This window comes from Lactuca virosa, chromosome 3 (assembly GCF_052849685.1).
Source record: "Lactuca virosa cultivar CGN04683 chromosome 3, Lactuca_virosa_CGN04683_v6, whole genome shotgun sequence".
Classification (NCBI taxonomy): Eukaryota; Viridiplantae; Streptophyta; class Magnoliopsida; order Asterales; family Asteraceae; genus Lactuca; species Lactuca virosa.
The window spans coordinates 58,760,118-58,784,712 of NC_136428.1; the positions used below are offsets into that span (position 1 = coordinate 58,760,118).

The 24,595-nt window shown below is 36.6% G+C and overlaps 1 protein-coding gene across 2 annotated transcripts; it reads right to left on the minus strand.

Annotated features, from left to right (window-relative positions):
• Window positions 1-9,124: 9,124 nt before the first annotated feature.
• Window positions 9,125-11,745, minus strand: LOC145165776 (phytosulfokine receptor 1-like). Of its 2 annotated transcripts, XM_079084664.1 has the most exons (2): window positions 9,601-11,745; window positions 9,347-9,530 (listed from the first exon to the last, which is right to left on the minus strand). In XM_079084664.1, exons 1-2 carry the CDS (start codon window positions 11,386-11,388, stop codon window positions 9,465-9,467), a joined length of 1,854 nt encoding a protein of 617 aa, XP_078940790.1. In that variant the 5' UTR covers window positions 11,389-11,745; the 3' UTR covers window positions 9,347-9,464. The 2 variants fall into 2 exon arrangements, with proteins under 2 accessions (XP_078940789.1, XP_078940790.1); XM_079084663.1 differs by having other exon boundaries at window positions 9,125-11,745.
• Between the last annotated feature and the right edge of the window lie 12,850 nt (window positions 11,746-24,595).

Consider the following 24,595-nt stretch of genomic DNA (forward strand, 5'->3'; position numbering starts at 1 on the left):
CACTCCTCCGCCGAGAGTGTAATGTCGGGAGAGTTAATCGACGATTGGTTCCCGATAATTGGTCATAGTGGTAAACCGGCAAACCCTAACACCGCAATACGATTACGGATCAAATTCACATCTTGTGATGATCGGAACAAGGAAAAATCAATTGCTACCGATGAGTTATTTGGCCTGAAGGATAGTTATTTTCCGGTGAGACACGAGGGGAATGCGACGTATCAGGACGCGCACCTCCAGGAGGGGCAGTTACCGGAGATCGAATTGGACGGAGAGAATCAAAACGGTATGAATTTCATCTCAAATCCTTTGTCTAACATCTGTTTTTAATTCATCTTCATTGTTTCTCTTTTATCTCGACTTCTAAATGCTACCATTCCCAAACTCTAAAGATTTCTGAAAGTTCCAAAATGATATACACAGGTGGTTGGGACCCTTTACACCCATCATCAAAAATGTGTTATAATGGACACACAAGCCCATGGAAATTACAAAAAGATCTCTGCTTTTATTTGTGGTTTGGACATCTGTGATGGACGCTATGACACACCAGAACATCGTTTATTTCGTGATCATGATACAGTGTTTGAAAATGACTACCATGATCCAACACTTCCTGTAAGTTTATATACTACTGTATTATTTTATATAAATTCATACATGTTACCTTATTTAATGGACAAATTATCCACAATAGCCAGGTATAAAAGGTCCAAGAGAACCCCTGGAGTATAATTCTGTTGGAAGGTTCTTGATTTATGTACATGCTAAAGGAATCACGAATTCCAATTCTGTTGGAATGGAATCATGAATTATAATTCTATTGGAATGGAGTATGCATGTTCTACAATTCTTCGTTATTGGTTTTGGTGCAATTCACAAGTCCACATATTTTTCCAAATGAATTTAGTTTTTTATTTTTCATTTGCTAATGCATTATTGGAATCTAAACTACAATTTGGTTTTGTTTTCACAGAAGTTGATGCTTGAAGAACGGACCACAAAATTGAAAGTGATTCTAAGCAACATTATTCTTTTAGAATGTATTAATTCTTAACAATTGTTACTCGTATTCTATAAGAAATTATGTATTTATTGTTTTTATTCTTCAATTGATTGTTCAAGAATTTGTTATTCTACAAAAAGTTTTTAAAGTCATGATCAAGAAATAGGTTCAAGAATATTTTTATTATTTATGGTTCAAGAATATTTTTATTTTTGAATATACTCATATACATATTGTGTCAGAATGTCCGAATTAAAAGAATTATAATTCGTAAAATCGGATTTTTAAAATTAATAGATATGATCCCTTAAAATATGCAATTTTCCTTTATTAAATCTATATTAATTGACTAAAATACCCTTGTAATTAAATTAGATGATATTTTTCAATTATATTTAATTCAATAATATATATTAATCACTTTCTTAAAATAAGTAAAATTGATTTGCCCACATTTATGCATACAATAACACAATAATTACTTTGAATAGAATAACCTAAGCCTATATATATATATATATATATATATATATATATATATATATATATATATATATAGAGAGAGAGAGAGAGAGAGAGAGATAGAGAGAGAGAGAGCTATGTTCAGGTATTCAAAGTAATTATTGTGTTATTGTATGAATAAATGTAGGCCAATCATTTCAAAAGGGTAAATATGTAATCTTACATTTAATTAATTATGGTAAATATATAAATCAATTAATATCCCTTTAATTTAGGAATATCAGTTTTAAAACCCAATTTCTAGTATATATCCTCACGTCCGCCTTTTCCCTCTTCTCTTCTATTCATCGTCGATTTCGTAGACTCTTGCTGTGATCTCGCCGTCATCTTACCTCGTGTCATCATCGTATCTAGAGGAAGCCTTCGCAAGAACAAGTTCGTTGATTTTGTAGGTACGTATTAATTAATTTCTTTGCTAATCGATCCCAGCTGAATCACGATAAATTCGGATCTTTTTCTTTATGAATGTGGTTGTGCTTTTGATTAATTACTTTCACTCTTTTCATCTATTTATCATAAATGATAAATTTATCGTTTTTTATGAACAAAACGACGGAATCATGTCGATAAAACGATAATTAATTGTGATAGATGTTTTCTTTTAATTATCAGGCGAATATCATCTAGATCTTATAATCGGATATGGAGTTGTTCCCGTGATTGTACCCCGGGTAGCGGGTGTTCATACGCTGTTGCACAGTTCGGACCTACCCTCATCCTCACTCCGATCGTCGGTCTTCTCCTCTGATGGCGGACCAGGTTTTTTTTGGGAAAGATTCCCCTGAACTCGTCAAACAGGTTTCTTCCTTCTGCTTCTTATTTTGACTGGTTTACTGTAAACCAATGAAGTTTAATTTGATTTGATTTCAATATATAGAATGGATGTTTGGGTTGATTGTTTGACAGAAATCAAAGAAATTTTGGATGTGTTTAGGTTTATTGTCTAATTCTTTCAAGGTGTAATATTTTTGGTGAATTGGGAATTTGTTCTGACTGTCTAATTTTTACAGGAAATTGAAAGTTGTTTTGATGCACACCAAGCGCTCGCTAAAATGCTTCAACTGAATGGTAATTCTTAGTTATAATATTCTATCAGAAAAGAATGTTTTTTATGATAATCATGAACATATTCTGTTAGAATGTCCAGAATTAATATAATCATTGGTAAATGAATTCCAATTCTATCAGAATGGAATCACGAATTTCAGTTATGTTGGAATGGAATATGAATATTTTCTCACTAATTTATTCATTGGATTTGTTTCCACAGAAGCTGATGCTTGAAGAACGGACCACAAAATTTGAACGACGCCTCTTAGCAACATTATTCTTTTAGAATGAATTAGTGTATTTGTTAGATTTTGATGTTTTTTTTCCCGATTTGAAAGTTTTTTAGTTTTATTCTTTAACAATAAATGTAATTCTTAGCAATTGTTACATTTATTTTATAAGAATTAATGTAATTTTTGTTTTAATTCTTCAATTGCTGGTTCGAGAATTTGTTATTCTACAAGAATTTTTTAAAGTCATGATCAAGAAATATGTTCAATAATATTTTTATTATTTTATGGTTCTAGAATATTTTTATTTTTGAACATACTCAAACATATTCTGTCAGAATGTCCGAATTAAAAACCTTATAATTCGTAAAATCGGATTTTTAAAATTAATAGAATATATGATCCCTTAAAATATGCAAATTTCCTTTATTAAATCTATATTAATTGACGAAAATACCCTTCTAGTTAAATTAGATGATATTTTTCAATTATATTTAATTCAATAATATGTATTAATCATTTTCTTAAAATAAGTAAAATGATTGGCCCACATTTATGCATACAATAACACAATAATTACTTTGAATATAATAACCTAAGCCTATATATATATATATATATATATATATATATATATATATATATATATATATATATATATATAGGCTTAGGTTATTGTATTCTAATTAATTATTGTGTGAATGTAAGGATTAATGTAGACCAATGATTTTAGTTATTTAAAGTAATGATTTACTTATCTTTAAATAAGGAGATACATGTTTAAATTAGGAAACACATTTTAATTAATGAAAATTTCAGATTTTAAGAGATATTGATTCTTTTAATTTTGAATTCTGATTTTTTTAATTAATTCATTTTTAATTCTAACATAATTTTTAATTTTACTCGATTTTATTCTTTTAGAATGCAATTCTGTTAGAACGATATTCTATGAAAATGCCAGAATATATTATGATAGAATACATATTTTGATTGAAATAATTTCTTATAGAAAAACAACATTCTTTAACCTTCAGTTAAAATATACCATGATCCTTATATATTCAAACATTGTAATGCAAATATAGATTCATACATATTATTACAGAATAATAGTTTAAATAACATCCTTAAATATACAATTATTGAACAAATAGATTTCATTACTAAAATTAATTAATAGATAACATTAAAAATTTACCTTATTTAATTAATTCTTAAACTGTCTTGTCTAAATTAAAGGGATTAGTTAAATATGTATTTAATTACTAAAATTAATTAATAGATAACATTAAAAATTTACCTTATTTAGGTTTTGAAATGATTGGCTCACATTGATTCCTACATCCACACAATAATTAGTTAGAATACTTGAATCTAGCTCTCTCTCTCTCTATCTCTCTCTCTCTCTCTCTCTCTCTATATATATATATATATATATATATATATATATATATATATATATAACTTTCTCTCTTAATACGTTTCCTTTTTACAAGAATATATAGTTGTCAGAAAATTATATCAGATAGTAACCTCTTATCGGACGTCTCTCACCCTCTTCCACTTCAGTTTTCATCAGGCTGAGGGGAGTGGGCATGTTATGACCCTCGATAAGGAAGCGCTAGAGACGCTAAACACCACTCTCATCAAATGCTACCAGCCTCGCTAAGGAAGGCTTGTTATGTGCTTAACGAGAGGAGAGAGGAGAGAGAAACATGGATGGTGTGTTCTTATTGGCTTATCTAAATTTTTCTTTTTCTTTTATAATTTTTTTTCTAAAATAAAACTCGTTAAACTAACAAACTACCACTCCCTACCTTTTTTACACTTTGGATACTAATACTCTTCCCAAACTATGTGGCTTCAAAAAATGTGATGTGGCATAAAAAAATTTGATGTGGTAACCAGCGTTGTAAAACTCGCCGAGTTAGCCGATTATTCCTCCGAGTACTCGCTACTCGGCCCCTTACCAAGGCGAGTTACAGAATCCCGAGTACTCTCCGATCGGCCCCTTACTGAACTGAGCAGTGTTGTAAAACTTGGTCAACTCGGTGATTAATATGTATTATTTACTTGATGATTTATTATTTAACACACACACACATGTGATTATTACTACATATATATATCTTAAATTTTCAGTAATTATTCACGAAGTGAGACCATTATGTGATTTTCAGATTTTGTGTATTCATATGTATCTAATTTTGTTATATATTTCAATCAACTTATGATTTTAACTTATGATTTTGACATATATAATTTCCCTAAAAATATGTCTACATGAATTACCGAATCCGAGTACTCCCCGAGTACTCGTTACTCGGTAGTCGGCCGAACAGGTACCGAGTAACGAGTTTTACAACCTTGGTGGTAACATGCTAAGCATGCTACCACTCCCTTAAGCCCCAGGTGAAACCTTAACTCTTAACTCTGGTTCGGTGTTTGCAAAGATTTGGTTTATCGGACCACCGTCGGTGTCACCCCTATTATCAACCACTGTGTGTAAGAACTTGGTTTGTCTTCTTCGGGAGTAGTGGCGAGCTCAAGGTGATGGCAACAAAACCTTATATCTTTAGATCTCGGTCCGTCTTCTCCGATAGCGAGAATTGATTAGGGTTTTAAGGTGACAGATGATTTCGGATCGGAGGGTTTCCTGAAAGGTTTTCATATCGGAGGGTTTTTAGAAAGGTTCAACACCAATGGTGTTGATCGGTGGTGGTGTCGATGGTCATATCTTCCAACTGTGGTGGTGGTCATATCTTTTGACAAAGGGTTTTCAACATTGTTGAAGGGTTGTCTTGATCTTGAATAACTTGTATATTTGGAAACCCTTCTTGTATTGTGTTTATTAGGTTATTATTTTGAGTTTATCTTGTTCTTTAGTAAGTTTGCATAAATATCTTGTGTTCATGTTTGAGTTTTTTGGAAAAAGCAGAATGTGTTTGAGTACATCAGATTTTTCCAACTTTCTTGTTCATGTCTGGTGGTAGTGGAAAAATTAATCGATGATACAAAAATAGACGATTGGTGGTGATTGAGTTCATCATATTAGGATGAATAGAAAAAGAGAAGGAGAGAGAGGGGGTGGGTAAGGTGGGTAGCAGTGGTGGACGGTTTGAGTTTTGATGATCGTGCGACTGTTTTATTTTTATCTAAATAATAATATAATTTTTTTCTCAATCCAACATATTTCATTATATATTTTGTTATCAAAATTTGGTTTTTTATTTTTATTTTTTTGTTTATATTGATATAAAGTATGTTTTATGTACTTCATATTGTTGAAATATGAGATTATACGGACGTTTAAATCCACAAGATTTTAATAAAGTGTATGTATTTTCCCATTGAGCCTGGTACTCTAAATCGCTTTATTTCGAAACTAATTACACCGTTGTAATTTTTATAAATTACCCAAATTATTATTATTATTAAAAAAAAAACTTTATAATTTATCTTAATACAAAATGCCACTAAAATACGAAATCCACTCAATTTCCTATTCAATGTTTTCCAAATTAGTTTTTCATTTTATTATATATTTGTTTTCATGTATGTAGGGTTGTAATACGATGTAAAATTTTGTTTGTTAATACACAAATTTTCGGTAGCTTACCCATAACATGTGGCGGAAATGGATCAATGGTTGCCTAGCTTCATCGATGACATCAGTGTTGGTTAATGGTTCACCAACAGATGAATTTCCCACATCTAGAGGCGTTCGGCAAGGAGATCCGCTATCTCCTTTCCTTTTTATTTTAGCGATGGAAGGATTAAGTGTGGCGATTAAAAGTGCATGTTCTAATTCGTTAATTCGGGGTATTAAGCTACCAAATGAAGGGCCTTTGATCCCTCACCTCTTCTATGCGGATGACGCTATCTTTGCTGGCGAATGGTGCAGTGAAAGTATAAAAAATTTGTCTCGTATCCTCAGATGTTTTCATATTTCATCGGGTCTTAAAGTGAACTTTTTCAAGTCCGGATTATTTGGCATTGACATATCTACACAGGAAACTCAACGTATGGCGCGGATATTAGGCTGCATGGAAGGGTCATTTCCGTTGACATATTTGGGCGTCCTAGTTGGGGCAAATATGTCACTAAAGAAAAATTGACAGCCCATCATAGATAAGTTTCGAGCTAAGTTATCAATATAGAAAGCCAAATCACTCTCATTTGGCGGGCGTCTCACTCTGATAAAGTCTGTGCTAAATAGCCTTCCAACTTATTATATGTCATTATTTAAAGCACCACAGGGAATTATCGATCTCCTTGAAAAGATAAGACGTAAATTTCTATGGGGTGAGTCAAAGATACATTGGGTGGACTGGTCTAAAGTAGTAGCAGCAAAAAAGGACGGAGGTTTAGGAGTTGGAACTTTAAAAGCTCAAAATATATCTTTACTTACCAAATGGTGGTGGAGACTATTAAATGAGGGTGACTGTCTATGGAGAAAAGCAATTGTAAGTATCCATAACTTAGAAAAAAAAACTGCCTCATACATTGCAAAGAAAACATGCAATGGTGTATGGTGTAACATCTATAAGGCGATTTGTTCCATTGACGAGATGAACCTAGATAGGAATAAGATGTTTAACCTCGTTCCTGGATGTGGGACGAAAATCCTATTTTGGAAAGATACGTGGTGTGGAAACCTTCCTTTTCAGGTCCGATTCCCAACTTTGTATAACAAGGAAATGGTCAAATGTTGCAATTTAGAGGACCGTCTCTCTGCTTCTGGCTTCACCTGGAAGTGGAAGCAAGAACCAAATGATACCACTTCACTAAATGAATTATTGCAACTTCACACAACCATTGGATCGATGGAGGTGCCTTCTCAATCATCCTTTGGTTTTCGATTCATACCAAATCCGGATGGCTGCTTCACTGTTAACACAATGAGGAGAATTCTTGACTCAAAACTTATACATTATAAAGGTCCTGTTGTTTTCTGGCCCAAAACAGTCCCATTAAAAGTTCGTTGCTTTGTGTGGCGGGCAGATTTGTCGAGAATCCCTATGGCTATCGAGTTATCAGAAAGAGGAGTAATGGTTCCCAATCAGATGTGCCACTTATGCAACAAAGCACCTGAATATGTTGATCATCTTCTTGTAAGCTGTGAATTTGCAAGGGGTGTTTTTGAATGGGTGTTCAAATGGTGTGGGATAAGAACTCAAAAATTCTCCAAGGTGAGGGAGGTTATAAATTTTGCAGCTTCATGGGGGAATTGTCCAAGGAAAAGAACAATCGTCAGCACCATTTGTCCTGTGGAACATATGGAGGGCAAAGAATGATAGAGTTTTCAAGGATTTGAGAACTTCTTACACAAAAGTAGCCGATAATATCATCTCGCTATCGTTTCTATGGTGCAACCACGGGAGTAGTAATGGATGTGGAAGTTGGGTTGATTGGTGTTGTTCGCCATTTCTTCACTTTACTAATGTTGTCTTGTAAATAGTTTGCAATTTTCTTTTTAAACTCCTTGTACTACTTCTGCGTTTTTAGCTTCTTGCTAAGCGTAGACTTTTGCTTTGGTTATTATATATCGTATTTGCTGTTTCAAAAAAAAAAAACACGTATTACTTGATTTTGATTGGTGCGTTTTTAGAATAGGAATATGTTTCATGTAAATTGTCATTTAATATATTAAAATTACCCAAAGTATTGGAATATGTTTATGTAAAGTTTCATTAAATGTGCTGACCATGAACTTCTACATATGATCTTAATTTCAACAATTTTACATATTACGGCAGAAGGTGGTGCACCTTTGGTAAAGAAGTCATGACTTTTTTTAACATGCCATTTTGTTAACTATTACATTATATGTGGTCATTTTCCAACAAAGTACATTGCTTTAATGGTAAAGTAATATATGTACATTATTACTATGGGTAAAAAACAAAGTACATACGATTTTATTATGGGTAAAAAACATACGAGTATTCAATTATAAGTACATTGTTATTATGTGTAAGAGAGCATAAGTACATTGCGATTATGGGTAAAAAAAATTATAACTATAGGTAAAAGTAAAGCATATTGCTTTTTTGGGTAAAAAAATAGTATATGTACATTAGTAGGATGACAAACATATATAGTAGTTATTATTCTGATTTTTTTTTCATATATTGTTGGCCTCAGCAATCATTCATTTACAAGTTGATGTTTGTCCTTTGTTGTTCGTCCTTTGTTGTTTGTTCTTTATGCATCTTCATGAAGTTTTGGTACTCTTCTCAGTTCTCATGAATTCTTTTCATTAACTAACATAACACGTTTGAGTATAATGGAGATAGAGTTGGCAAGAAAATAAATAACAAAAAACTACATTCACCATGGGTGGCTTAAGAAACACACATTGCATAGAGAATACACTCCATGTCTTATTTACCTAGATTATAGATAGAAAGAGAAAACTCCCTGGACAAGAAAGAGTGACGTGGGTCTGCCATTGGAGAACATGGACCAACATTACTCAATTTAATTCCTTTTACTTTTATCCCTAATTGCAGGAACAACAAGCAATGCGAAGACAGTGACAAAGAAACTAGTTCCAAACCCAGTCAATACAGGCAAAATAATGGCAAAGTCTTCCTGGTTGTTGTCGGATGCAGGAGTTTGCAAAGGGACTTGAATTTTGTCACAGTTGATTAAAAAATCGCCACATAAACCAGAGTTTCCTTCAAAGGTGGAGTTTGTAAATGTTGGAAATTGACCTCCAGAAGGAATTGTTCCCGTTAGATTATTGTATGCAACACTGAATTTGGACAAAAAACTTAAGCTCACCAGAGACGTAGGGATTGTTCCTGTGAGACTGTTAAAAGAAAGATCCAGCGTCTCTATGCTCCTCATACCTGATAAAGAACCGGGAATCGTACCTGATAAATTGTTGTGTTTCAGATCCAAAACATGTAGCTTTTTTAAGTTCCCAAACTCCCGCCAGATTGGACCCGTGAGAAGGTTGTAACTGAGGTCTAAAAGCGGTGGAAATCTCATGATCTGATTGTACTGGGCTATTGATCCTCTGGCGCTCATGTTCCGTATTTTAAAAAACGGGAAACTTGGTGACGGATCCTTTAATGATATATCTCTTGAAATCAGGCTTTCTAATCGTGTTAGATTCTTGGGTATCTCTCCTGAAAAGGAATTGTTGGATAGGTCCAAGTAAAAGAGAGACTTAAAATTACCCAAATACCCCGGGATCGATCCTGTCATGTGGTTCCAAGAAAAATCCAGCAACTGTAACTGCGTTAAACCCTTTAGCCATGGTGGAATGCTACCAGTGAGATTGGAATTGGCAATCACAAGAGCTTTGAGTGATTTGAACTGTAGATCATCATCAGGTGGCAGCTGTTCATTATAGAAGTTCATAGTAAGAACCAAAACAGTTAGATTGGGGCAGTGCTGGAGAACTTTAAGAGCTGTTGACAGGTTATTGAGGCTACAATTGGAAAGTGAAAGGTAAGAAAGAGAAGGGAGATTCTTGAAAGTTTGTGGGATTTGGCCTTTGAGTTTGGGATTCCTGGCAAGATTTAAAGCTTTTAACTTTTGGCAAGATGCAAGAGTATCAGGTATTGTACCCGAAAAGCTATTAGAAGCCAGATCAAGTGAGGTAAGGTTAACCATGGCGGAGCAATTGAAATTGATTTTACCATCCAAAGAATTGTTTCTCAAGCTGAGGGAAGAAATGGAGTGTGAATGTGACAATGATGGAGGTATCCCACCAAACAGATTGTTGGAATGAGCTGAGAAATAACTTAAATTCGGAAAACTATGGAAGAAATCGGGTATATTTCTTGAGAACCTGTTGGATGAAATATCCAAGCGAACCAGATGACTAGAGGAATTACCAATTCCCTCGATGTCGGTGAACCTGTTATCATGTAGTGCCAATTCCACCAACTTAGGTAACGTGAATAAGAACTTGGGTATGACGCCTGAAAGATAATTGGAAGCCACGTCCAGATGTTCAAGGAAATTGCAATTCCCAAATTCAAGCGGAATAGTTCCATTGAAGTAATTCGCAGCAAATATAAGAACATGAATTCTGGTGGAGTTAACACATAAACCGGATGGAAGTGAATCCCCAAAGGCATTATCAGATATGTCTAATACTTGAAGTGAAGGCAGGTTTATGTTAGGTGGTAAAACCCCATTGAATCTATTATCACTTAAATCAACTACTTCCAAATGGGGGAGACGAAATAAGGAAACGGGAAGAGGGCCTTTAAGAAAATTGTGTGAAAGATTCAGTGTCCGGAGATGATTCAAATTAGAAAATGAATCGGAGACACTCCCCGTCAATATGTGATTCGGGAGTTTTAATCTAACAATCCTACCAGAAGTGGAATTACAATTGATACCGATCCAGTTGCAGCAACTGGAAGATGAAAAAGATGATGAAACTTTTGGCCACCACCCATCAATTGGCGATTCCAGTCCATTCATGAAACCCCTTAATCCTTTCACATCATCAGAATTGCATGTCAGATTCTGTGAACTCAAAAGAACCTGACTTTGAAGAGAAAGTGCAACAATAATGACAAGTACCCACATCTCCAATAAAACGACCATCTCGGATTATATAGACTGAACAAGAACACCAACACCAACAGGAACAAAGGTAATGAAATTTCAGGGTTTAGAGAGAAACCCCATTTGGAGATGGAGTTTTCTTTCAAAGGTCCATTGTTTTATCCAAAGATGAAGAAATTTAAGTTTACAGACTAAGAAGGATATATTTGCAAACACAGCTACACAGGTCGAGAGAAGAACTAGACTGAGCTTCAGTGACGTGACGTGGCTTGTTTGGGCATATTCTCTTGCTCTCTGGCTCTTTTATGCTTCAGCCACCGAAGCAAGTCAACGTTTGCCGGAAGATTGAGCTGTTCCAAAATTTCGAACAAAACGTGGAGAGGTAGTTTCAATTTCTATTACGTCCACCAAAGTCTCAACTTTGAAATGTTTAACGCGTGTTAGTCAACAACAGCCGTCAATTGTTTGCCATATACTTACATACTTACCAATTTTTCGTACAACCCCTTAAACTTCCACAAAGATATTAAACCACACCCTTACTTTTTAAATTTTTTTATCTTGCCTTTATTATTTCACCGATTTATTAAAAATATTATATATATATATATATATATATATATATATATATATATATATATATGTTCAAACAAAAACAATTATTCAATTTAAAAACATGAGAATAATTCTCAGCCAATCAACATCATTTAAAAGAGTATGTCATATAGTTAAGTTAAAAGGGGTATTTCCGTAACTTTGTCTCTTATAAGCATTATTGGGACTTCATGGATTATGTTTTGGCTCAAATGAACTTTGGATGTAAATGGAGAGGTTGGATCAAAGGTATCTTAGTTTCCACGTTGTGCCTCGATCGTTGTGAATGACTCCGTGACAATTGAACTCTCTCTTTCCAAAACAAATAGTCAAGGAGACCTGCTCCCGCCCTTTTTATTCATATTGACTATGGAAAATCTTTATGTCCTCATGTGATAGGCTAAAGAGAAAAAATTTATTTCATGGTCTTGCCCTTCCTAATGGGGGTCCCGTTTTATACCATTTGATGTATGTGGATGATGTGTTGTTTATTGGAAAATGGTTCGAAGTTAATTTCATTAATCCTAAAAGGCTTTTTCATTGATTTTATCTTGCATCCGGTTTAAAGATAAACTTTCAACAACAACAAAATGTCAAGTCCCATAAGGATAGGGTAAGAGGGGATGTAAAATGATTGGCAACCTTAATTGTTTCCAAATAAGACCTCCAACTAAAAAAATGATTAGTTAAAGGTCAACTTTCTTAAGAGTAAAGTTTTCGACTTCAGTGTGGAAAGTGATGACATATATATAAAATAACTAACATATTTATTTTATAATAATACGTGTATTCAATAATAACATATTATTTCCTAAACAATATGTATATCTAATGATCATCTAGAAGAAGGAGGCATATACATGAATCAATAGGTACATGAATGATATAAATGGTGGTGGAGACAAAATGATTAAGATTCTACACCTTACCCACTTGTTATTCTTGAAGGTTATAAATACAAGAACAGGGAGAGGAGGCAAAAACGTCTCATAGGTTACATTTAGATAAAAAAAAAAAGAGATAAAGATAATTGCATTATATATCGGAAAAAATGCAAAATAACGATTGCTAGGAAAAAGCATCCTACGCAAATCATAACCTTTCTTTGACAAAGTCGTTCTAATCCTACCCGGGAAAGTGGCGTAAAACATCATATAAAATATGAAGTTACCTATGTGGAATCGCCATCCGATGAATTATTACTGACTTCCTAATCCCTCATCTGTTGATTGTTTCTTGTGTTTTTACATCTCATAGCCCCACTAAAATGATGACGATATCCAGAAGCCTTCTTACGGGTCCGGGTCGAAACGATTTACACCCATAAGAGGAATCTGTTATTTTACGTATCCTCAAATTGGCGCCATCCGTGGGACCCGAACGACATACCTTTTAAAAAAAAGATTTAAACAACCCGCGAACGCTACCCGGCTAGCAAGGACGGAAGCATGGTCATGAATGGAGACGAACCACCTCAAGTCACAACTCAAGAAATGACGGGTATGTTAGGCGAACCGAGCATCGAACCCGCAGCCATCCCCCAAAACGCAGGCGGAGCCAATAAACTGATCTCAGAACCAGATCTAGAAGACTCGATCATGCAGTTTGTAGTCCATAATTTTGATCGGATGAATGCCATGTACAAAGCCTTCACCCGAAAGCTTACAGAGTTACCACCTCAGCCTACGCTCGTAAGCGCAGATCCTCCGGTCGTAGAACCACTCATCTCAGACTCAAATGATGTGCGACCAGGGAAAGCCAAGGAGCCCGCTTTCGTCGAAAGTGACAACAACGACCCCTCTAACAATCAAGCTGTCATCAAAGCAACACCTCTCACCGACATAATTAAAAAGAGATCAGAAATAAATAATGACTTCTATTACGAACCATTCGTATTCAAGGAGTCGGACAGAGACGTGTGTCGTCTAGTAGCTTAAAAGTGCTTAAAAGTAAGCTCCAAGAACTTCTACAATTCAACAAAGATATATTTGCATGGACACCCGCGAATATGACATGCATCCCACGAGAACTGGCAGAACACAAACTTAACATCCATCCACATACGTTCCCAGTCTGGCAGAAGAAACGAGTCATAGCAAAAGATCGGAGTGAGGTCATCACGACAGAGGTGACCAAGTTAGTGGAGGCACGGATTCTTAGAGCGGTTTTCTTTCCCCGATGGGTCTCAAATCCCGTAATGGTGAAAAAATCAGACGGAACATGGCGCATGTGCATTGACTTTACAAACCTCAACAAAGCTTGCCCCAAATATAGCTACATGTTGCCCGAAATAGACCAGAAGATAGAATCCTTAGAAGGCTTCAAGCTCAAATGTTTTCTAGATGCATACAAAGGTTACCATCAAATACGTATGGCCAAGGAGGATGAAGAAAAAACTTCATTCCACACAGAACAAGGGACCTTCTGCTATGAAAAGATGTCATTCGGATTAAAAAATGTTGGAGCCACTTACCAATGGTTAATAAATAACATGTTCTCAGATCAACTCAGCAGAAATATTGAAGTTTATGTTGATGATATGGTGATAAAAAGCAAGAACGAGAACTACTTCATATCGGATATCGCCGAAACATTCGACACACTCCGTAAAGCGAACATGAAGCTCAACCCTAAAAAATGCACGTTTGGGGTGGAAACCGGGCAGTTTTTAGGGTACATGATCACCAACGAAGGAATCCAGGCAAATCCAGAAAAGATCCAAGCCATAATAAACATGTCTTCGCCAAAAACCTTACATGAAGTTCAAGCGCTAAATGGCAAACTCGCAACACTGGGGCGTTTCTTAGCAAAATCGGCGGAAAGATCATTACCATTCTTCAAGACGCTAAAAGGTTGTCTCAACAAAAAAAGACTTTCAATGGGGTGCTGAAGCGGAGGTGTATTTCCAAGAATTAAAAAACCATCTTCAATCCTTGCCATCATTTACAATACCAAAGCCAGGAGAGACATTAATCCTTTATCGGTCAGCCGCCACTGAAGCTATAACCGCAGTACTCCTAGCAGAAAGGGGGAACGTGCAAAAACCAATATACTTCGTGAGCCGAGCATTGCAAGGAGCTGAAATCAACTACCCAAGCCTTGAAAAAGTTGCCTCGCCCTAGTGCACGCAGCTCGACGGTTGCGTCGCTATTTTCAAGCACACACAATATGTGTCATAACCGACCAACCAATCAGACAAGTCCTCCTAAAATCGGAAAACTCGGGGCGTATGGCCAAATGGGGCATCGAACTAGGAGAACATGAGATAATATATAAACCTCGCTCAGCAGTTAAAGGACAAGTCCTCGCAGACTTTTCGGCAGAATCTCCTATGACCAACAACTTTTCCATAAAGAAAGCTGCCAAAATATATGATAAAAGCAACGCTAAGACATGGACCCTATTCACTGACGGAGCATCCAGCCAAGAGGGATCTGGTGCGGGATTAATTCTAATCGATCTCGCAGGACGAGAAATAACCTACACCCTCCGATTTAACTTCAAGGCCTCCAACAACGAAGCTGAATACGAAGCCTTGGTGGCAGGACTAGAACTCACTAGTCAAATGGAAGCACAACAGCTTCATGTATACACCGACTCTCTGTTGATTACAAATCAAGTGAAAGGATTATATGAAGCCAAGGAAGAATTGATGAAAATATATTTATCCAAATTCCAGGACTTACAAAAACATTTCAGCTACTTCACGAAAACACAGATCCTGCGTTCAAAAAACAAACGCACGGATGCTTTAAGTAAGTTAGCATCTTCATCTTTCTCTCACTTAACGAAAAGTGTCTTGGTCGAAATTGTCCCATGCAGGAGCATATATGTGAAAGTTGTCAACACAGTTGAGGAAATAGGACAGACATGGATAGACCCGATTGTACGCTACTTGATGGATGGGACCCTTCCAGACGACCAAACGGAAGCAAGGAAAATAAGGATCAAAGCCCCCAAAATTCCATCAAACAGGGTGTGCTTTATCGAAATGGATATCTGACCCCGTGTTTAAGATGCGTTGGACCCAAACAGGCAAACTATGTTTTACGTGAAGCACACTTCGGGTCATGTGGTGCACATGCAGGAGCCCGAAGCATCGTTCAAAAGGTCGCAAGGCTCGGGTACTATTGGCCTACAATGTATCAAAATGCCACAAGAATTATGGAAACATGCCAGAATTGTCAGCAACATGCACTAACGATACGACAACCTCAATGTGAACTAACAAGCATCTCAAGCCCATGGCCCTTTTACGAATGGGGAATCGACATAGTGGGGCCATTTCCAGAGGTTCCCGGCCGTTTCAAGTTTCTAATAGTCTCCATAGACTATTTTACAAAATGGGTAGAATTCGAGCCGGTAGCAACAATCACCGGTCAAAAGGTATTGCATTTCATTTAGCGCAATATTGTTTGTCACTTCGGAATTCCAGGAATAATCATCAGCGACAACGGGAAGAAGTTTTCCAACTACCCTTTTAGAGAATGGTGCGAAGAACTTAAAATCAAGCAAAATTTCACGTATGTTGCTCACCCACAGGCAAATGGACAAACCGAAGTAACAAATCGGACCATATTACAAGGATTGAAAGCAAGACTTGGTAAGGCTAAAGGATAATGGGTCAAAGAATTGCCAAATGTTCTTTGGGCATATCGAACAACGGCTCGAACTAGAACAGGTTGCACGCCCTTTAGCCTAGTCTATGGCTCAAAATTCGTTCTGCCACCCGATATTGGCTTACCAACTTACCACGTCAGCAACTTTGACCCAACCACAAATGATGTAAACCTATGCCTCGATCTTGATTTACTAGAAGAACGACGAGAGTTGGCTTCTTTAAGGAACGCTAGATATAAAACATTGACATAACGATACTACAACAACAAAGTAAAACATAACCAATTAAAAATTGGTGATTTAGTTCTAAGAAAAAATGAGGCCAGCAGACAAGAAGGCCAAAAGAAGTTAGATCCCAACTGGGAAGGCCCTTACCAAGTAGCAGGCACCAAGCGCACCAGATCATACCTCTTAGCCGACATGAATGGTGGCCCCATCCCAAGAACATGACATATAAGCAACCTACGAAGGTTCCGATTTAAAGAAGGCGAAGAAAGCACGTTACAACACGACACAGTTATCTCATATGTACAAATAAGTCGTTTTCTAAAAATGTGTTCTTCATTCACCATGAAAATAAAACAAAAGTATGTATGGCTACAAAAAGCCAAACATGATGGATCACCGTTCCGACATTATAGGAACTAATAATATAATCAAAAAGGCATACCTACGCGATTTCACACGACAATCAAACAACGTCCCACAAATAATGGTCGTTGATAAAGAGTAATAAAACCCGTATAAAACATATTATGACAAATCGACTTATATGTCAACAATCAAAAGACGATGCATCCTCGTTCGACATTAAAGGAACGAAACTGTATACATTAAAATGTATACTTTCGTGGCTATACACGATAACAAAATGACACCGCGGAAACAATAACTATATATGTTAATAATCAAGTTGTTCAAACATTACATTGGTCGGTAACAGTATCCCCTGTTAGCCTAATAAGATTTTGGGCTTTATTTTGTATTGGGTTTTATGATTGGGCCTTTTCGCTAGGAAACCCTAATTAGCTTGTCTATATATTATGTCTTTCCCTTTCATTGTATTTGTACTTCTCTTTGATAATAATACGAAACCCTAGCCGTTATATGTCTTTCACTTGTTAGTTTACATGGTATCAGAGCTCGGTTGATTATCTGTAGTTTTTCGTTTTTGGGGGTGAGCACTGTTCATCGGAGTTACTGTTCACGATTATTGTTCATCGGCGTTACTGTTCACCGGTGATTATTGTTCACGATACTGTTCATCGGCGTTACTGTTCACCGACGATTACTGTTCACTGGGTTACTGTTCATCGGTGTTACTATTCACCTGACGTTTACTGTTCATCGGTGTTACTGTTCACCGGTACTGTTCATCACGGTTACTGTTCATCGTATTGTTCATCGGTACTGTTCACGTGCACTGTTCATTGCCACCATTTGCAATTTTGGGTATGCCTTTTTTGCTCGTTTCTGTATTTGGTTTGGTTTGATTTGTTTGTTTGTCGGTTTTGAGGGTTTCTTTTCGTCTAGCTTTGTTAATTTCGAGATCTTGATCATTTTTGCTGCTACTCGTATTTACTGTTTGACTGATATTGAAATATGGCCCCAAGAGATGATTCTCTTCAGTCCATTAGTATTCAACTTGATGACAAAAACTATGCCTATTGGAGTTATGTTATGAAAATTTTCTTGCGGGGCAAGACTATGTGGGGGATTGTTACAGGTGACAAGAAGAAACCAACAGACGAGAAGGCCGCTAATTATGCAACCTTACTGGATTCATGGGAGACTGATAACTCCAAGATCATTACTTGGATTAATAATTTTGTCATCCAGTCTATGGGTACTCAGTTGGCGAAGTATGACACGGCAAAGGAGGTTTGGGATCACTTGGCTAGGTTGTATACTCAGTCTAACTTTGCAAAGCAGTATCAATTAGAGTTTGATATTCGAGCCCTCCAACAGAACAATCTCAGTGTTCAGGAATTTTATGCAGCTATGTCGGATTTGTGGGATCAGTTAGCTCTTACAGAACCTGATGTGTTGAAGGCTTTTAAGCCTTATATTGATAGAAGGGAAGAGCAACGTTTGGTTCAGTTCTTGATGGCATTACGTTCAGATTTTGAAGGTCTGCGTGGATCAATCTTGCATCGTACACCTCTTCCCACTGTTGATTCGGTTGTTCACGATTTGATTGCTGAAGAAACTCGTATCAAGTCCCATGCTGACAAAGCTCCCAAGATAGCCACTCCTGATGTCTTTGCTGTTTCACAACGACCCCAATCTTCAAACCAAAATCGTCCCAGAGTTGCATTTGATGAGTGTGCTTTCTGTAAGAAGAAGAACCATTGGAAGGCAAATTGTCCTTTGCTGACAAGCAAGGGAAATCAGCAGCAACAACAAACAAGATCACCAGCACAGTCTCAATCTCCACAGCAGAACAAGTCTTCTGGACAGTCACGTACCTCTTTTTCATCTTTTAGGCCACCACAGTACGCTTCTGCTACACCTTCAGTTGAGAATGAAACAGATTTCACACCACCATCAGCCTTGGATCCACATATTGTTGAGCAGTTCAGACAGTTCTTAGCTACCAATCCAACTGCCATGTCAGCTTCCATGTCTCATTCAGGTCTGTCTTCATCCAACACATCAAGTATTCCTTCATCCTTATGGATATTGGATTCTGGTGCATCTCATCACATGTCACCACATTTTTCATCTTTTGCTTCATTATCTTCTCGTACACTGATATTGCCATATTTATACATAGTTCTAGGCAATATTGATCTACATTCTATTTAATATTTTGGTTATTTGCATAGAATTATGGTACTTATAAGGATAAAATGTTATTTGCAGCCAAAATAAAGCATTTTAGAAGAAAGGGACCAGAAGTGACAATTTATGGAACATTGGAGGCTTGAAGCATAAAAGATGAAGTAATTCACGGAATATACTGGGGCCACGACGTGAACTTGATAATCACGACGTGGAATCGATCTTTTCAGAAGATAAGTACACGAAGAAAGAATCCTTGGTGAATACGGATAATTCCTGAAGTCACGTCGTGGAGCTTCCTGCCACGACGTGGAACGTGATTTTCCAGAAAATATATAAACCCCTCTCCATTACGTTTTGGGAGACTTTTGGTGGAAGGAAGAGGTTCCAGGAGGCGATTTACAGCAGAAGCAAGGTCTTGGAAAAGGGTTTTCAACACCAAAAAGAGTAAAAGTTCATAATTCGTTTACTTGTTTGATGCTTATAGACATGTTTTCTTATTTGAGTTGTGTTTATATGTTAGATGCTACTATGAGCAGCTGAATCTAGCTACTCTTATCTAGCTAGATGAAGCTTCAAACTTATGAATAGCATAACTTTACATGGATTTATTTAGTTGGTGAATTGCTTGTGTTTGATTTATTGTTACCTAGCATGCTCATGTTGTTGCTTAAATTGCTTAAACTCATGTTATGTGTAGCTTAGTGACCATTAACTGCATGAACTTGATAACCTAGTAATTTAGTGAACATTGAATTGCTAGAGCTAGGATCGACCAAAATCTTAGTTAGTAATTGAAGTAATTAACCTTGCTGTGCTAGAGAACATAGATTATGACCATAATTGTGTTTGCATGATAAATCCTACATAGCATATTCATAAACATAATTGGTTCTGTGTTTAATTGTGTGTGACCATACATAGTTTTACATGAATTAATTAACTATTGGTAAATTTAGACCTAAATTACTAATATAATAATATCCAACTTAATAATCCATAATTATTAGCTAGCCGTAAGGACGAAGTGGATTCGAACTAGATAAGAGTGTCTTTTAATTATTGATTGAATTTGAGTTAAGCAAAATCAGATAAAAACCCCCTTTTTAGCTTGTTAATAATTAGATTAATTTAGTAGTAAATAGATTAATTAATAACACCGTTCCCTGTGATCGACACCCGACTTACCTAAGCTATATTATAATCTGACTAGGTGCACTGCCTACAAGTGCATAGTTAGTCTAAGTTTGTTAGGTTATAAATATTAAAATTAGTGGGTACTTCCGTGCACATCGTACACCTGTCTCTGTTATGTCTGCTAGTGCTACACCCATGTCAGTAGAGGGTGTTGGTTTTATTGTCACTCCTTATATATCTTTAACAGATGTGTATTACATTCCTACACTTGATTTGAATCTTGCATCGGTCAGTCAGTTGTGTAAATCTGGTTGTTGGGTCTTCTTTTCTGATTCATTATGCTATGTACAGGACATTTGGTCTCGGAGGGTGATTGGGATAGGCCGTAGACTTGGGGAGCTTTATGTCTTGGAGCAGCTACATGTTGATGATGTTGCTGCATCTAGTGTCGATTTGTCGTCTTTTCGTTTAAACCCTTCATCGTCTCCTTTTTATCTTTGGCATTCTCGTTTGGGACATGTGTCAGCGTCTCGTTTACAGTTTTTGGTTTCCACTGGTGTGTTAGGCTCTTTGAAATTTGATGATATTTCTGATTGTTGTGGTTGTAAACTAGGAAAATTTTCTACTTTACCGTTTAATAAAAGTGTCACTCGTTCTGTTGCTCCCTTTGATGTTGTGCATTCTGATGTGTGGGGTCCCTCTCCGATCACCTCCAAATCAGGAGCTAACTATTATGTTTCATTCATTGATGATTACACTCATTATACATGGGTTTATTTTATGAAGTACATGTCTGACTTTTTCACCATATATAGTGAATTCAGAGCTCTTGTCAAGACTCAACACTCTGATGTCATAAAATGTTTTAGGTGTGATCTGGGAGGAGAACTTACCTCCAATGATTTTAAACAATTATTGGCATCTGATGGCACTATACATCAATCATCTTGTACAGACACTCCTCAGCAGAATGGTGTTGCAGAAAGAAAACATCGACATCTCCTAGAAACTGCCAGATCCTTACTACTCTCTGCTCAAGTTCCCAATATGTTTTGGGGAGAAGCTGTTCATACCGCCACTTATGTTATTAATCGCATTCCTACTGTGTACACTTCGGGGAAGTCTCCTTATGAAATGTTGTTTGGACAACTCCCAGATTATTCTTCATTACGAGTGTTTGGGTGTACATGTTTTGTCTTGAAGCCTCATGTAGAGAGAGATAAGTTATCTTCAAAATCAGCTCTTTGTGTTTTTCTGGGATATGGTATTGGTCAGAAAGGTTATCGGTGTTATGATCCTTCAAATCAGAAAATTATGTATCTCGCAATGTCACCTTTTTGGAGCATATTCCATTCTATAGCATTCCTGTTCAGTCACATGATGCAACCCGAGAGGAGCTTCGTACTATTGATTCGGTTAGCATTGACATTGATGATCCACCACATGTCACTGATCCACCACTTGCTGCTGATCCACCATATACGTCTGATCCAGCACCTATCGTTGATCCTCTACATGCAAATCATCAAGACCCCCCTCCATCGAGGCCTTATCGTAATAAGAAGTCCACAAAGCTTCATGACTTTGTCTATTCCTCTTACTCACTGGCTTTTGCCTCTTTTATTGCTAATGTACATCGTCTCTCTGAGCCAACATCCTACAAAGAGGCCATTTCTGATCCCTTTGGCAGACCGCTATGGCTGAGGAACTTGCAGCTCTTTATCAGACTCATACATGGGATCTGGTTTCGCTTCCACCCGGAAAACACACGATTGGTTGTCGTTGGGTTTATAAAATCAAAACAAAGTCTGATGTATCCGTTGAGCGTTATAAAGCCAGACTTGTTGCGAAAGGGTACGCGCAAAAGTATGGTATGGATTATGAGGAGACGTTTGCTCCTGTTGCAAAAATGACGACTATTCGCACCTTGATTGCAGTTTCTTCCATTCGCCAATGGAAGATTTATCAGATGGATGTCAAGAATGCTTTCTTGAATGGTGATCTTCATGAAGAAGTATACATGTCTCCTCCCCCTGGTATTGCTCACCGACCAGGTGAAGTTTGTCGACTTCGGAAGGCTCTATATGGCCTCAAACAAGCCCCTCGTGCTTGGTTTGAGAAATTTTCTACGGTGATTACTTCTCTTGGTTTTCAACTAAGTAACCATGATTCGGCTCTATTTATTCGATGTACGAATGCAGGTCGGATTATTCTTTCCTTATATGTCGATGACATGATTATTACTGGTGATGATCATGATGGTATAGAGTCTTTAAAGCGTGATTTGGCTCACCGTTTTGCTATGAAAGACTTGGGATTGCTTCGTTATTTCTTGGGGATTGAAGTTGCTCAATCTCCAAAGGGTTATCTTTTATCTCAAACGAAGTATATTTCAGATTTGTTTGAACGTGCATGACTCACGGATAATCGAACAGTTGATACGCCTATAGAGAGTAATGCAAAGTACTCTCCAACTGATGGTGTCCCATTATCAGATCCAATCCTTTATCGTACCATTGTTGGGAGTTTGGTTTACCTGACTGTCACTAGACCGGATATTGCTCATGCAGTTCATGTGGTTAGCCAGTTTGTCACTGCTCCTACTACTGTTCATTGGGGAGCTGTTCTTCGTATTTTGAGATATTTACGTGGTACTCAGTTCCGCACTCTTATGTTTCCTTCTTCATCCTCTCTTGAGTTGCGTGCCTATAGTGATGCAAATTGGGATAGTGATATTTATGATCGTAAGTCCACTACTGGGTATTGTGTTTTTCTTGGAGATTCATTGATATCATGGAAAAGCAAGAAACAAGATGTTGTTTCTCGATCTTCTACAGAATCTGAGTATCGAGCCATGGCTATCGCCACTTGTGAGATTGTTTGGTTGAGATGGATTCTTGAAGATATGGGCGTTTACATCTCTCAGCCTACCCCTTTGTATTGTGATAACGAGAGTGCGATAATGATTGCCAAGAATTCAGTGTTTCATGAGCGTACAAAGCACATTGAGATTGACTGTCATTTCACATGTCATCATCTCCAGAAGGGCACTATATCCCTTCCTTATGTTCCTTCCTCTTTGCAGATTGTTGATATTCTTACGAAGCCGTTGACTGCTCCTCGATTCCATTTTCTGTCCGACAAACTCTCAATGCTTATTGTTGTTGCATTGTGAGTTTGAAGGGGGATGTTAGCCTAATAAGATTTTGGGCTTTATTTTGTATTGGGTTTTATGATTGGGCCTTTTCGCTAGGAAACCCTAATTAGCTTGTCTATATATTATGTCTTTCCCTTTCATTGTATTTGTACTTCTCTTTGATAATAATACGAAACTCTAGCCGTTATATGTCTTTCACTTGTTAGTTTACATCGCCGACAAACAAATATATATCTACGGCGCAAACACATCCGGTTATAATCATTTTCAAACAAATGAATATGATTATGGAAATAGAAAAAGTACTATACAGAAAAAGATGAGTATAATGTTTATCCACAATGGACTAGAAATAGAGCAACACCAATAAAAAGCAGCGGCAGTATAAGAAAAAAAATAAAAAATAAAAAATAAACTACCAACTTCTAGTCAAAACAATTTTTGCTTACAGACCCACATCAAATAAAGATACAAACCACCTTCTTTCATGCCCTTACTCCTATTATTCAAAGGCACAATAATATATAACAAAACATAATAGTTTTATTGATGGAACACAACAAGGCCACATTCATCCATACATCTCATACAACTAGCGAAAAGTTATTTCAAACATTCCTAAAACATAACATGAGCAAACACAAAAACGCCTTAACGATCACGACCGCCACCCTGACCACCAACACCAACACCACCGCCACGCAAGGACGGCTCAACCAGTTTGGGGGCTCTAAGCGAACCAATATTTTGGGGCCCTTTAGCCTTTACTATACTCCTTAATTGTATTCACATACAAGTTCACTCTTAATGTTTTCTTCATGGACAATTTTAGTATGGGATAATGGATTTGTCTTGGTGTAATAACCTAAATCAACAAGAATTTGATACAAAATTCAATATGATTCTTATAACACCTAATATAACAAAAGTATATAACAAACTTGTTACTAAAAC

What these genes read in the sequence shown, in the direction of transcription:
- LOC145165776 (XM_079084663.1), bottom strand. Translation starts at nt 11,388, where the DNA reads ATGGTCGTTTTATTGGAGATGTGGGTACTTGTCATTATTGTTGCACTT.